The 16823-nt window shown below is 35.1% G+C and overlaps 1 protein-coding gene across 15 annotated transcripts in view; it reads right to left on the minus strand.

Annotated features, from left to right (window-relative positions):
• The window catches only part of LOC123685603 (latrophilin Cirl), a 188938-nt gene that overhangs the window by 45302 nt on the left and 126813 nt on the right, over window positions 1-16823 (minus strand). For all 15 annotated transcript variants that reach the window (XR_006748332.1, XM_045625312.1, XM_045625318.1 and 12 more), the window contains one exon: window positions 10839-10931. Coding sequence is in view for 14 of the 15 variants with exons in the window: in XM_045625312.1 (XP_045481268.1) it covers window positions 10839-10920 (82 nt within the window). In the remaining variant the exon portion in view is untranslated. The remainder of the gene's footprint in view (window positions 1-10838; window positions 10932-16823) is intronic.

The raw sequence follows: 16823 nt of genomic DNA on the forward strand, positions 1-16823 counted from the left end.
TTAAAAAAACATATGAATTCAATTTCAATCAGAATGAACCGAAATGTTTTTAAAAGGCAACAAAACCAACACAATTTTAATTTACACGCTTGTACCGGTACGTTGATATAAAATCTTTATTTTTTCAATTTAAACGGTTATCAACTTATGAATTGTTGATAATCTGTTTCAGAATTAAATAATTTTTTTCGTAATGATTCTCAGAAATCGAATATTTCAAAGAAGCCCTAATACCAATATTTGGAGAAAATACTACACAATAAAAACTAAATTTTGAAAAACACAAATAGAACAATTGTTAGATATAGCAACTGAAAATTCTTAAGCTGAAGGGTTCTAAAGTATTTATAACACCTGTCAATAACAGTGTCAACATTGACAAACCGTTAAAATTGTTTAACCCAAACTCATGGTATTTAACACCCATTGTAATGCTGATTTGTGCTTATTACTTTCAATAATAGACCTTTAGAACCGTTGAAATTTTTTTTTCCCAAAAGTCTTGAAATGAAAGAAGAATATATTAAATTTGTAAGGTTTCAATGAATGAAATGCAAATAATGGAACGAATTTCATCCATTTGGTTTCAGAAATTTTTTCGATTATCCTAATCGAGTTGTTGTCGAGGGATTGGTTAAATCTTCGGATGAAGAGGTCATCGCACCGAAACGACGAAAAATGACAACGATATCAAGCGAATCAAGCTGGCAATATCATCAATCGTAAAAAAAAAGTTTCATTTGAAACCTACTTATCGACTTTTATAGTTTTAAGTGCTTTTATATGTCGGACCATATCATTTTTTTGATATTCTCATAAATTATGCGGGTTCACTTCGAGATCATTCATCAGTATCTTCCTACTCTGTTGAACGATTTGGGAGGCTCAGTTTTATGGTATCTTCAGCAATTCTATTACCGGTATCTCGGGAACGGGTTCCCATTGAGATTATTTGATTACACAGATGCAACACCCACATTTTTCTTTCGTGAATATCTTTCGCCAAAATATATATATCAGGATAAGAGGGTAGCAGCTTTCAGGCATTGAAAGATGTTATCCAAACGTCGTTTAGAAGATAACTCGGAAAATGTCAAAATATTTGCCGAATTCTTGTGTTTCATTTTGGCAGTACAGTACACAGAAAAAGTGAAAGAATTTCAGATGTTAGTATGTTAATAACTCGAAATCGTTAAACAGAAAATAATCAACGAACTCATCAACTATAATTCGATAAAATATTACAAAGCAACTAATCAATAATGTCATGAATATATGTCAACATTCTGTGCCAAGTTATTCCTAAATGCTTTATTCATGGGCGCCCGCAGGGGGGGGCCAGGGGGGGCCATGGCCCCCCCTGAGATTTTGAATACCTCATTTTTCAGCACAACATCCTCAATATTACTTTCTCAATCCAAAGGGCAAGGAAAAAAGGAAAGTAATGGATTCATAACAATTTTCCAGTTTTCAATGGAATTACTATAAATACATCCATAATACACTATACATATATCCATAATAGGCAGAGGTATTTTTTTAATTGAAAACTAGTTTAGACGCGTTGAGAACTTCTTGGGTGGAGAAAAATCGTGGAACCGAACGCAATCCATGCGTGTCAATTAAAAAAAAAAATCCATCTTATATATACTCTCCTATTGTCTTTAATAGATGAAGGTAAGAAAAAAAGTATTGGAGAAAATAGAAAGAAAAAATTACAGATCATAAAACAATAGTTTTTTGCGGAACTCAAGATATGCCTATACGAGAGAGCAACAAGAACTCTGGAAGTGATCTTTTGAAATTCAGAGAAGACGTTGGAGATAAAGATTTAGAGATCCATTCATTCAACGCACCTGGTTTGAATTTGGACAAACTTGTAGCACAAGGTTATGATGGAGGCTCAACAATGGCTGGTGAAATTCTCAGGGTTCAAAATATCATAAGAGACAAGTACAAGAAAGCAATTTATTTCCGTTGTGCCTCCACTAGGTTGAATTTAGTAATAAATGACATCAGTAAAATAACTGAGATTCGTAATAGCATTGGCACCGTTAATGACATTATAGTCTTTTTTCGAGAGAGTACCTTAAGAAGAAATCTGATTCCAAATATTCCTTTGTTTTGTGAAACTCGTTGGTCAGCCAAATATAAATCTTAGCGGGTTATCGCTGAAAACTTCAATACTATTTTCAAAACTCTTTTTGCTATAAAATCTGGAGAACACTACACTACACATTTTTATTAATTTTGTAGATTTTCACCGTCATATAAATTTAATTATAGAAATATGTGGAAAACATCGCTCAGAATGCATGCTTCACAGAATTTTTTTCCAAAGCATCAACTATTGCTCAGAGTCTCAATATAGAGATTGGAAAACCACGAATTTGCGGTAGACAAATATACAGATCTAATTATGAAGCAGATTCAGCTGAAGATTACTTCGAAAAATCTATATTCATCCCATATTTAGATCATTTGATTTCAGCCCTTGAAACGAGATTCTCGAAAGAACATATAATGCTTTTTTCTTTCTTCAATTTTTTGCCAAAGAATTCAAAATGACTAGATATTGAAAATTTCGCATCTAAGGTCGGCAATATGTATAACATTGGAAATTTAGAAAGTGAATTGAACATTTGGAATGAGTCACAAATGGATGAAAACATAAAAATTGAAGATCTTATCGGACAATGTAAGTTTTCTCCTGCTATCGAAGAATGCCTTAACTTCTCCTTACATTTCCATGTACTACTCGTGCTATAGAGCGTAGTTTCAGCGCAGAATTAAATTTTAGATCAGAATGAAATATGCCTACTCTGTTGTATAGCGATTAAGTATTTTGTCTTCAGAATTAATATTGTTTTTATGTGTTGTTTTTTGCAATTTATGATTTGTTAATTTTGATAATATACTTGTTTGTTGTTTTTACATTTTGGAGCAATTATGTGCTATTTTGAATCATATTTTAGTATCATGTTTTAAACCCCATTGTTTGCGTCATTCACTGTATATTTCAAGATTAATTATTATTCTTTTATTATTTTTATGAACATAGTTTTATCGAGCATATATGTATATATTTTCATTTCGTTATTACTCGTTTTTTTTTCTTTATTTATCAGCAATTATAATAATTATTTCATGTCGTTCCCCATATTGTTATATTTATTTTTTTGTAAATTGTTCCATTCAATGTGACTCTTTTTGAAAAGAGTTACCGTATTATTTCACATCACCCTTAGCTTTGATTATAAATCCATAATTAATGGGTTTTGGAGGCTAACCTCTTGTCTCTTTCTTCAGCAATGGACAATTTGATACCCTTTCCTCTTGGGAGGGAGACTATGTTGTTGATGTTAAAAAAAATGTTGAAGTGGAAAACATCATAATTTTTATTTTGCACTGTCCTCCCCCACTCATGAATATAAATACAGAAAAAGAAAGAAACGGAATACTAATATCGCTTACGATAATCATGAACGCCTTATCAATTTTCAATAATTTTCATTTTTTGCCCCCCCTGAGAAAAATTTCTGCGGGCGCCCATGGCTTTATTTATTTATACCAAGGAAAACTGTAATTAAAGTCGTATAGTTTCATGATGACAAGAAAAAGTTTCGAATTGAAAACAATTATACGATTCTCCAGAGTCGACGGCAATTGAATTCGATTATGATGAAATAGTAATATCACGATATAGTAAGAAGAATGGCCATCGTTCTGTGGTTGTTTTTTTTGTAATTGATGAATCTATGAATATTTCAACGAGAAACGTGAAGACGAGGGTTTTTTTGAGAAAGAAGGCATGGAATTTCGTCCCTCACTGAGGGAGTTTCAGAAATATGCTGTAATAAAATAGTGGGCCAAGGCGAATGCAAGATGTCAGATATAGAAAAGGCAGAGTCGGTTGTAAAAGCTGCCCTCTCGTAAATCATACAAACAGTCGAAGAATCCATAGTTTGTGCAGGTGACGAGCCACTGGGTGAAACAGGTAAAGTTTAGCAGTGCTTCAAGCAAGACCCTAAGCTACAATTGGCCGTATACAGTCTATTGATTTTCTACTGTTCAAGGGTTCCTTCACTTCCCGGTGATACTCTTGGAAGGCATTAGGGCCACAAGCCACATTGCAATTGCAACATCAAAACATTCAAACCCATTCAAATCTTCAGAGTCAAACTTGACACTCTATTCAACAATCAGGAGCAGGACTTGGAAAATCTATAAACCGAATCCAGCCCGGCAGAAATCTCTTTGAGGATAATAATCAGTCAAGGGACCTCAATTTATCTAGGAACATAATTCATGCACAATAATCAGAATGCTTTAAATTTCCGATAGACCTAGATTTATAAATTTTGGATTAAAGATGAATTAATGTGAAAATAATGAATTTTTTTGGAAATTCCCTGGGACTTCTTCCAGACTCCGCTTCTGGTAAAACCACTGCAAATTCATACAATTGTTCATCATTTCATTTTTAACTCGAAGAATATTCCAAAAATAAAAAGCAATAACGGAGGTAATATCGAATTTCAAAGGTGAAGTTATTACACGTTAAAAATAACATAATTCTGTGAAGTCATTTTCTGTGAACATGTTGTTCCCTTCCATTTCTGCCATTGATCAAATTATCACTTTTGTTCTAGGGTTCATTATTGAAAATAATAAAAAAGGGCTCTAATTTCCAAGGAACACCTTCTGAACTATATACTATAAATCGAACGTTTAACGGAACGATTTCAAAATAATGAGATTTTCTGCGAAATCCGCAGCGTATATTTCTATGGAATTTCTGCAGTCCCGAACAATTCTAGGAACAGACTGTTATTGAGACATTACAACACCAAGGATCATCGAATTAATTTTACAGTTATGGATGATTATACGAATTGAATCATTCTAGATAATTCCAAACAATTATATAAAAATAATTCGAGTCGGCCCTGCACTATTAAAATCTAAGTGGTAATCTAATAATGATATTCAATTACGGTAATTACAGCAACTCATAAATATATCAAAAGATGAAACCGACAAAATAATGAAGACGGTATCATTATTTCCTGGTTCAGAGTACCGGAGACTCGAATCTAACGATTCATTGTAATGTAATCTTTTGATCAATCGAAACTAATCTCTCACTGTGTGTTCAAAATGCGTTATAAAAAAATTTGAATCGGGTTTTTGTCTTGAACGCCAATGAACTGAGCAGATGAACCATTGTTTCTAGTATTTGATCGATGAATAGGACCAATTTATGAATGTAACATATATAGTTTCAATCGAATTCATTGGCCTGATTGTATTCACAAGAAAAAGCACAATAACCTTGTTGCATTTTAAAAATGATAAATTTTTCTGAATGATCCGTCATTACAAAAAACAACCGCTATTCAATTTCAGTTGATATTCAAATAACATCTTATTTTTCGTTGGAATATATGAATTTATCAGATGAGTCCATTTCGCTTGGTTTTATCTTTGTTTAATGGAGGGATCAAATGAAGCGGTTTTCAAAAATGACCGATATAGATAACAAAAAATTGATTGATTATCCCTATAAACCTTCACCCGAGTTATGAGATATGAATTATCTTTCACAACATACTGAATCATAATCAGGTTTGTTATTCAAACATATATCAGCTATCAAGAACTGCCAGTCAACAATTTAAAATAATAAAATCCATCGTTTAACCTGAAAATTATCCATTTTGAGAATTCCATAGGTTAAAAATAAAAAAAATTTCTTCTTTATTTCCAAATATGATTTTAATGGAACGTTCGATAGAAAAACGCCAGAAAGCATTCAAATTGAAACAGTCATCTGTCAACCTATGACCAGGCGCCCAATTCTTATACAGATAGAATAACGCAATGAAAGGTGCTGAATATTTATGAAGTTCATAATTTTGACATCGTATAATTCGATTAGCTCCAGAGATGGTTGACGGAAAACGAGTTTCCCTAGAAAAAATGCAGTGACTGAAAGAATAATTTCGATACGTGAATATATTGTAATGGCTCAAAGTTAACACCCTGTGGAACTCACTGAATCTGTTTTATTGGAGTGTTGTTAAGTGTTGCATGGGAAAAAATGAAATTGCAGATTGTGTATTCCTTTGTTCTCATGCTTGACGCATCGCCGATTTCTTTTTACCGATCTAGGGTCATATAATCTGTCAAAAACAACGCCTCAATCTCGACGCCCCTTTCGAGGTGTGTCAGATATTGAATGATTATCCTCTTTCCTTGGTCGCTTCAACCTCGGCTAGAATTCGCTAGTCAACATTTCCGCAATAAATATTGATTCTTCAGAACCGATATATTTTTATTGGCACTTGTTATCCCAGCGCGTGCTACATATAAATCATTGGCTTGCCAGAACGGTCCCCTGTTTATACCCATTAGGGCAACCTGTCCAAAAATGTGTCAACGAAATCATGAAAAGTTCCCCAGACCAAATGGGCACGTTGGAAAAAGCTCAATTTGGCAAAAAAAGCAAATATGAATGGATGAAAGGCGATAGCTTGATTGTGGTAAACACAAATTCACTTATTCGGAAGCTATCAATGTTACACGAAACTTCATTATTGATGAATCAAAAGGCTTTCTATGCCGAAGCTTGGCAATATTCATTAGGTTACAAAGTAGATTTATGTATGAAACAACACATCTCGTTGAAACTATGTTGATGTAGCGTCTAAATTCTGTCAACTCTGAACAGCGAACTGGCAGATGTTTCTGTCTCATTTTAGGATTCTGCACGTTTCAAATTGAAAACAACAAAACGGAAATCAGAAGAATCTAACATTTTAATAATTATTCTGTTTAGATTTCATTATTATCAATCGAACGATGAAGTAAAGTGAACCGGAAAAAGGCAAATATTATAATTGCATTTTTTCGATCATCATCGTTGTCGTGTTGACGCTCACAGAGGTGACGGTCGTCTCGCATTTTTCCATGTTTTTTAAAATATCAATTAGTACAATTAGGGTCAGTGATTATCAGCTAACAATGTTGCCGTATAAATTGGACATTATTATTCTGTAGCACGTCTGTGTCCTGCGATCCTGAAAGTTTGATGTTTTAATTTCAATAATGTCGCTTGTTATCGAGTCCTGACAGGATGGTTGCACATAATGGAATAACGAGATCGCCAGAAAAAAAGCAAATTTCGGACCTAGTTGTATGAAAAATACAATGCCAAACAATTCATTTAAAGCTCAAAAACGAGTTCTGCAAAATACTCCCACACCACAGCGATATGCGTTGTGTGCACTTTTGGTTAATTGTTTTCAAAAATGAACATTCGGAAATGTTCACACTGCAAAATTCACACTATGAAGTAGAATAAAAACGCTGTGGATTTTTCAATTTTAATACTCGCTGACAACACGAGTACAGAGTAATTTTGAATCCAACAAGACGAACGTAATGTAATTGATATCACTCCCTGGAGAGAGCACAGAACCGAATTTCTGCGTACCATTTCTGTCTAATTCTCTATATCAGATAAAATGATGCTTCTTGGATGTTGGTGCTGCATAAATCCACCCTAATACAGCGACTCAGTATGTGGTTGGATCCCATTTTTCATATTAGCGTGAGGCAAATTCAGCCAACTAATTAGTTGGCGAGGCACACGAAGGTAGAAGGAAATAGGGGAGGTTGTTAAAGTGTATTTCATGTTATGTACATCTGTTCCGAACGTTATTCCAAAGTAAAGGTATGGAGATGACTTGTTTATTAAAATATCACAAAATGAGCATGGGAACAATTCCATTTACGTTGGTGTTACATGCCGGCACAGTTCGAGAAGTTGGTACCACTGATATCCCGCCTTCGCTTTGTGGCCAATTTGCGCCCTTCTGTTGTTATTTAATATCAAGTTACTTTGGATATTTCCTCGCTTTGTACAAGTCAATAAACGGGGGTTCGAATGTTCAATATTCATCGATGTTAGAAAACTTTCTCTGTTGACTATTGCAACTTCCATAATGGGGTTCTTGTCGAGCATTACAGTCGTAAGCTACAAAGGGTGGACTTTTTATTATTCCGAATTAAATATTCAAGATTTGAAAACTTCAAAACTACCACCATTAGAGCAAAATAACTCTTATGATTGATTGAGTATAATCTCGTTGTTTTAATTGCCTTATTCTTTAGAAATGTATTTTCAGAATCTTTTATAATGCTGAAGGCTTTCACAGCCAGTTGTGGACAATGCCAGGCTGGTTCAGTTCGTTTTTCACCTGGCATTTTGCTTATTACTGCAGCAAGCATCTTCAGAGTTTTCTCTTAGTATCTGTGATGATTTATGTCCTCGAGAATAAAATGTCTGTCGGTGAGAGTTTCATCGGCAACATCGTTCATGTTCCTGGACTCGGAAACGAATGCTCTTTTTTGTAGTCCCAATGTCAACTTTTCCACAATCACAAGGTATTCTGTACATACCGGCTTTACAAAATGAATCAAATTCATCTTTAGTACTTCTTAAGACTTTTCCTAGTTCTTATGTTGCTTTGTAAAGTGATTCTTCGTTAAGTCTTTCAAGAAGTTTTCTTACTTTGTCGGTCCTGATGGTATGTATGGTAAGTATGCTCTCCCTTTGGAGGCCTTTTCTTATGGTTGATGTCGTGGTCTTGTTTCTATTGGATAAGGTTTATCTCAAGTGATTCTATTTCTCCTGGTATTTTGGGTCACTGCACGTTTTTTTTTTGTGGATGGTGGTTAGGATTCTTGTCCAGATGTCTATCTGTGTGAGTTGATTCACTGCAGACCCTGTGTTCTAGTTCACCTTCTGAATTTCTTGAAACTGAGACGTCTGAGCGTGGTCATCTTCATTTCCACACAAGGCAAAATATTTTTCCAATTCTGTTGATATCTCTAAAGACGCTGGGATTTGTCCAGAGGAGCACAAGATATTTCAGCGGCGAGAACCTACAGTACCTCTATGTCACTCTTGTTAGACCACTCTTGGAGTTATCATCCGTTGTTCTGTCCCCCTACACATCAGTTAACAGCTGTTTACTTGATAGTGTACAAAAAAATTCCTCAAATATATGCAAATTAGAAATGGCTCAATTTCTTTTGAGTCCTTCTCTGTGGGTCGGTTGCAAGACTGCCTTCCTTGATAACAAGAAGATTTCATGCAGATGTCATTTTTGTCTCTAAAGTCTTTCGAGGAATTTTGTATTCTCTCGAACTGTTATCCCACTTCAATTTATATGTTCCTCGAAGATTTGTCAGGAGATTCGATCTGTTTAGCCCTGCCTTATCGAAAACTATTTTCATTCTCCGATTTCGAGAATGATCCTGAGTATCAATATCGTTGATTCCTTGGGTGTTGACATATTTCATCGGTATGTCTTGGGATTGAGAGGAGATTTGAAGCGTTTTATAACACTGTGATTTTTTTTCTGTATTCGTGTAGTTGTTGATTTGTATGATAATTGTTTGGTGAAAGATAATCTTGAATAGCTGATAATTTCGTAATTTTTTTTTTGTGAACAGGTTGTGTACCGTTTTTTGAATAAATGAATCTAGAGATCGAAAATCATAGATCAGATTCTAAATGTAGTAAACTTACTAATTCATCTGGCTCTGAATCATAACTATTTTTTTTCACATTCGTAAAAATGAAAATTTTCAAATACAATAAATATGTAAGTTGATATCTTGAGAAGCTTAGACATGAGAAGAGATATTAAACAAATATATAGTTCGAATTCGATATCGTAGAATGACACTAATTTGAAAAAAACCAGATTATCAATCAAGTTTTTCTTGTCAATTATGAAGTGAACGATAATTCAATAGACCAGAATGTTCGCAGACAATATCACAAATATTATCGAACGACTATTGTTTGATTTATAGACGAATTTAACTGTGAACATTCCTGTCCCAACTTCAATGAATAATATTCGAAGTGATACTCGATATCTTCTAATGGAATTATATGATGAAATTGAAATTCCCATTCAGTAAAGATTTACTTCTTCAATATCGATTAAAGAAGCCATTCGTCATGCACGTTTGATTTCAAATAGAATGACTTAAATTAAGCTTATTTGAATAATCTCTTGGGTGAAAGCTATTTTAATTGGATTTTGGAAATGTAGGTTTTAGTTTTAAGAGCAATGTATCGCTACAAATGTTTTATGCTTAACTGCATCATACTATACTACCCCATAGTATAACAAAAATAAATATTCGTGGTTATAGCCATAGATAAATGGAAATCCCTATCTCGCACAATTCGTTCAGTTTTTAACCGAAACAAATCAGTTATTCTCGACAAGGCATCTTAGGCATCGTATGGAATAAAATAAGAGAACATGAAGACAGCATTCTTCGATCTAGATGGAGAACTCGTCGAAAAAAGTTAGGGGTGGAATGTTTGTGGAATCTGTTGCCACCGTTTCACAAAACATGATGTAAATTTTTTCTTTGGCTTCGTTGGGCCAACTCAATTTGAGAATCCATAAAAGTTTACCGACCACTTATGTTTACATGGTTTTCATTCGATATGAGGAAAGGAGGGATCTCAAACTTCAGTATTGTATTTGAAATGCAGACGTTTTGGTAGGTGAAGCCTTACAGGCAAAATTGTCTCTGATTATTTTCCACACAACGATCGCATAGATATCGAATTTTTGTAGTATTACATGTCTGATTGATTCAGAACGCTTAGAATATACCTATCCTATATTTATTGGGCTCAATTTCTTTATCCAATTTTCTAGATAGGTCATTCAATTTCACAAGAAACCAGATACTAAACACTCTGAGGAACTGTGTATGAAATGATTAAATGAACTTACCTTTCGTCATAGCTTCCGATATAACTACAAAGGAAATCAGAAGAAGAAGCAGGCCGGGCCTGACCTTCCCATGCCAGGCCATGGCACTTCACCCTGAAAAAGAGAATATCAATATTACACAACAGTTCTAACAAAAACATACCAAATATAATAAATGCATAAGATAATTTAAATAGCGCATGATCCTGTCGATTAAATCAACGTCTGAGTTAATTGTCTGTCATGCGCGAAGCATCATTTCGTCGGACCGATTTCCCAATTTCGTGTGATACGTTTTCGTAGCCATTCCGACGTTCCATCTGCATCCCAGATATGTTTTTTTCAGATTATACCTTGACCGAGTCCGAGGGGTTATCTGGAAAAACACGTTCGTTACGCTCTGTTTGCCTGGAATGGGTAGGAAATGGAATTTATTTGTTTTCGAAAACGGCCGGGCACCGCAAATGAAAGCTTATTCCAAAGTTTCAATAAATCCGACGTGGCCCAATCGCCTCAGATTGATCATTATGGGTCGAAATGCTGGATAACCTGAAATTTGTTTCGAACAAAGGAAGAAAAGAGTCGGAAAATTGATGGAGAAGGGGAATTTGTCAACGGAAATATGGAAAGTTTCGAATTGAAAAATTGGAACAGTCCAATACTTCCTGACTTCAAAACCCAGAAGAGTTTTGGCCGAGGAAATAAAAAAAACAGTCGATCATTTCACCCTTGGATTCGATATGATGAATTCTACTTATGCTGCCATATCATTATTCTATATTTTCTTTGCTTTCACCACCAAAAATTGGATATTTACAATATCAGGTTTATTTTGTGTGAAAAAGCAGTGTCGAACTAATTTCAAGTCCATCTTTAGACACTGAAGGTTCTACAAATGTAACAGAGTATTCATATGAATTCAATTACGAAAAAGGTAATAAGAAAAAAGGGTAAAGAAGGACAAAACATTTTTGACCGTTATGCAAATGTCTAGGATTTCAATGAGTTTGAATGATTATAAAGGATGTTTTTTTTAGAGCAATAGAACTATAAATTGCAATAAAACAACGATGGATTATTCGATTGACATGAATTTTATTTATCCGCAAGATAATCTTGTGGCATTACATTTTAAATAGGATTTCTGGCATATGATCGCCACGACTTTACGTAGCCCCACAGAAAGTAGTCTAGCGGTGTTAAATCACAAGATCTTGGAGGCCAATTCACAGGTCCAAAAAGTGAAATTAGGCGGTCACCAAACGTGTCTTTCAATAAATCGATTGTGGCACGAGCTGTGTGACATGCTGCGCCGTCTTGTTGGAAGCACAGCTTCTGGACATTATGGTTGTTCAATTCAGGAATGAAAAAGTTAGTAATCATGGCTCTATACCGATCACCAATTGACTGTAACGCTCTGGCCATCACCGTTTTTGAAGAAGTACGGACTAATGATTCCATCAGCCCATAAAGCGCACCATACAGTCAGTTTTTCTGGATGTAACGGTGTTTCGACATACACTTGAGGATTAGCTTCACTCCAAATGCGGCAGTTTTGTTTGTTGACGTAGCCATTCAACCAGAAGTGCGCTTCATCGCTAAACAAAATAAAATGGACGTAGTGCGCGATACGTATTCGGCACAGAACCATTATTTCCGAAATTAAATTGCACTATTTGTAAGAGTTATTCAGGCGTGGGTCTATTCATGATGAATTGCCAAACCAAACTGAGAATAAATCACTTGACAGCTGAAATCGGTCGCCATCTTGAACAGTAATGCCAACTCAAAGTTATATACCTCGAAAAAAAACACTCGTTATTTTATTAATTGGTTTGAAGAGAACATTCTGAATTCATATGAATACTCTGTACCATATGTAAAACCTTCAGTATCTGAAGATGAACTTCAAATAAATTCCAAACTTTGCGGTAACATAATACAAACCTCATATTGTTAACCAATTTTTGTTAGTAAAAGTTTTCATCATTATCAACTACCAAATAGTAAGTGTAGAAGTAGCTGAAGCAGATATAGTCAATACTGGTATCTCAAGAATCAAAGTACTTATAAATGATATAAAAGAGTTCAAACGTTGTTGAAAGGAAGTTCAAACGGTTGGGAATTCGAATTGCGCGTGAAAAAGTGCAATGATATTCATCAAGATTCCTTTGGGCCGATTCTAGCTGCAAACCTGACAAATCTCGAGCAAAAACCGCAACTTTGCTCTCTTTTTCATACGTACGTCTACAGAAATGTAATAAAACTACACCACAGATCTCATTAACGACTTCTAGCGAAATCGGTCTGTTCATATCTTTCGGAAACACTCTGTAAATAAAGGTAATAACCATTAACGTCATAGACCAGCGACCACATCTGTTGAAAGAAATGTAACTATAATTCTGTCCGAGATATATTATTATTTTTGTAACACTCCAGTAATGACAAAGTGGAAGACCAAGTGGTCAAATTAATATTTTGCGGTCTATTCAATTTTCTGAATTCGTATTGACGTCGAAGTGTTTGCATTTTTAATAGGGCTCGGGATAGAGGCATTCTGTCACGAACCTCAGCTGCCAGAGATGGAATCTTCTCGCGTTTCTGTATTAAACCCGTCAGGTTCTGCAAGGCGTACTGATTAAGCTTAGTTAACACTTAAAATTCGACGAGTCGACATTCTACAAATAACGCTATTCTTGCGCTGACATCTAATATCAATTGGTGACTGAAATAATAAATTGGATGACCCACTCGAATCCATTGCTGCAATAAAGAAAACACTTGAAATTTGAACAGAAGCAGCCTCATCGAATCCAGATATTCTTCAATTTAGTTTCTCTATGTTTGTCTTGATGAATATGGCGTTTCTACTCTTGTAGTTGTGTAGATGTGTATCGTACTAAGTATGGTTAATGGTTTCGAATGCATAATTGTTCCTTTCATCAAAGGGCTGATCAATCAACGTGAGTCAATTTCGTTGACAAGTTGCACGTAGGATGCAAATCATTAGAGTGCTATTCGGAGTTCGATGCTTGTTCTTTACATATAATAGATCTATAGGCACTCAATAATATTAAATGAGCACTTTTGAAGCATTTCTCGATGAAAATAATATACTGACTCCAGGTTATGAGCGCTAGTTGTGCCTACAGAAACAACAGAAGTGTATATACTTGTAAGTCTATTCATGAACGGAGAAGCGCTAAAAACTATATGATTTCACGTCTGTAGTTTACAATTATTCAATTAATATTGGAAATATATATAATCTGATTATGGAATAAAAAACTGAAACTTTTAGTAATTTTTCCATCGTGCTTTTCATGGTTGAAAAAGCGGCGTGTTCAAATAAAGGTTTTCTATCGATTGTCCTATGTATACATGTACTTTCTCTGGTGAGTTGCTTGAGTGATTTTCCGAACAAAATCCAAATATTCCCATCATAGGCCGATTGAAACGCGCTATTTATAGGACGCAGAAGAACAAGCAATCGTTCAGATTGAAACAATTCGCCAAATTGAAACTTTATATTTGCTACCGGATGGAAGTCGATGGGAAAAACGTTCGCTGTTCACGTATTTGCCCCAAACAGAATGGAATTACTATTTTAGTAATAAAGGACCAATTCGAACAGACCGTTTTTTTCGTTAATTCCTGAATTATGAAAAATTCGCAACCGATAAAATTCTGTCGTATAAAAGATATGAATAAATGAAATCCGGCAATATCCATTAACAAGATTAAAGGAAATTATAGCCAATCGTAAAACATCTATTTCATCATTTCCCATTTCGAGATGTGATTATGAATGAGACATAATCGCTAATAAACTTTTGATGGCAGTATTTTTTTTGTCGAGTTTAATCATATTCCGAATATATAAATAACTTGATGACACAACTCGTACTTCCATTCATGATATATAGAATTATAAACGTGCATCTTGGGCATAAAATTCAAAATAGTTGAGATTACGGATCAATGTTTGTCAGAGGCTTATTCCAGTTTTTGAACAATTTCAAAGGTCAATGAAACACAACATATTTAGCAGCAAGACATATTCTGGAATATGTATGGACATACACTGGGAATAAACCCAAAACTGAGAATAACGTATACATTTTTTGTTCTTCTTTCTTTGTTTTGAATTAGATAATTCATAATTCAATGATAATAATGATGTTATATGTGTACTGATACGGTACTTTTAAACATACATTTCTTGAGTATTTCTAAAAAAACTATCAATACGTCAACCTCACGAATGTTTATTTTACAGACTGTGACGTCATCGATGACGTCAAGCGCTCGGCAGTCGAAAATACCGGTTTTCCATTTTGGAGAGATCGATAACGGCCGATATGATCACGTGATAGGAATCGAGAGAGTAAGTTTTTATGGGAGGTTGTGTAGAACAGGATTGGGAAGTGTTGATGTCGTCCTTCCATAAACGCCGTAAGGGAGTTGGGGAGGATTGGATTCGCAAGAAAATAAAATCTGTAGCCGGAGAAGTGCGTCATCGAATTGGAAATGAAACTCAATTATCTCTCGGGAGGAGAGATTGGAATATATATGTGGCATGGAGTAAAGGAAAATTTAAATTAGGGGAAGACCACGGAGAGCCAAAGGCGCTCCACTGGGCCCCCTCTGGCAAAACGGAATAAGGAGTGATAGATCTCGGTAAAAGAGCGGCGGCCCTATGAGTCCTCCATTGTATTGACTGATCGACCCATTTTGGGGCAAATCTCTTCGGGGAAGCCAGTTATTGCCTCGTAACAGGGGCGCCTCCCCCTGTGATCTGTAATTAGAAAATTAAATGTTTATCTACCCTCAGCGCCGTTGTCACATACTCGGAATCGCCCTTGAGTGGAGTTTTATCCAATGGACTGACATGAGTTTCGAACGTCATTACGATATCACTTCAGATGGTAAAGAGTAGCTGCAGATGGACCAATCCGGTAACGATATAAATTCTAACGATTATCGCGCTGACACTTTTCGATTACCATGCCGGCTAGTCGTGGAGATGAGAGGCTGGGATTGTTATCGGTGCAAATCTAAGGGAATAATAATAATCAATTTTGCTGTCCACATGCCAGATAAAAATGGACGTAACAATCAGATACGTCGCTAACGAATGGTGGTTGCGATCTCCTCTATCAAAAATGGCGGAACGGTGGCTGTTAATTTTGATAAGAAACGCTCAACGATTCCTTTGTTGCTTCGATGGAGATAGAAATTCATATGGTTGGAAATTTCCAGGATTCTGATTTATATTAAAACTTCAAACTGTAATGATGTAATTTCATCACAGAGGAAGTTAAAATCTACTATTCATATAATACATGGCTAGGGATTCACGGCTTGGCTTGATTTCAGTCAAGTTTAAGTCGAGTAGTAGTTTTTCAATATCAAGTCAAGTCAAGTATTTATTTATCAAGTACCTAAATTATATCAAGCTACTTGATTTTTAGCAGTTTTATTGTGTAGTGTCACATCAATGAAAAAATGATGATTTCATAATTTTCCATCCAGGATCTGAGAATCATGAGGAATCTTATAGATTTGTCTCCTAACCTATTGCGGGTTTTTGTATTTGTGAGAGCAGCTTTGGAAAATTGTCTTTCAACAGAAGCTGAAGATGCTGGCGTTGATAAAAAATCATTGGCCATTTTGGCCAAGTTTGGAAAGATATTTCTGAAACTACCAAAATCTACCAATAGATTTAATAGAAATGTGAGAAAACTACTAATAAAGTCACACTGGCGAATGCTTCAGTCTCTCGACGCTCGAGAAATCCCCTTATTTTGTCTAAGCGCGCACGAGATTGCAGAAATATATGCCGTGCGACGCGCGCATATCTAGCTCAAGTTATATCAAGTAGCTTGATATCAAGTCAAGCAATGAATATCTAAAATCAAGTCAAGTTCTAGTATGTAATTTTTCACGAGTTTGATTTTCAAGTCAAGCTACTTGGCTTGAAGAATCCCTAGACACGACCCC

The sequence above is a fragment of the Harmonia axyridis genome, chromosome X (genome assembly GCF_914767665.1).
Source record: "Harmonia axyridis chromosome X, icHarAxyr1.1, whole genome shotgun sequence".
NCBI classification, from domain to species: domain Eukaryota; kingdom Metazoa; phylum Arthropoda; class Insecta; order Coleoptera; family Coccinellidae; genus Harmonia; species Harmonia axyridis.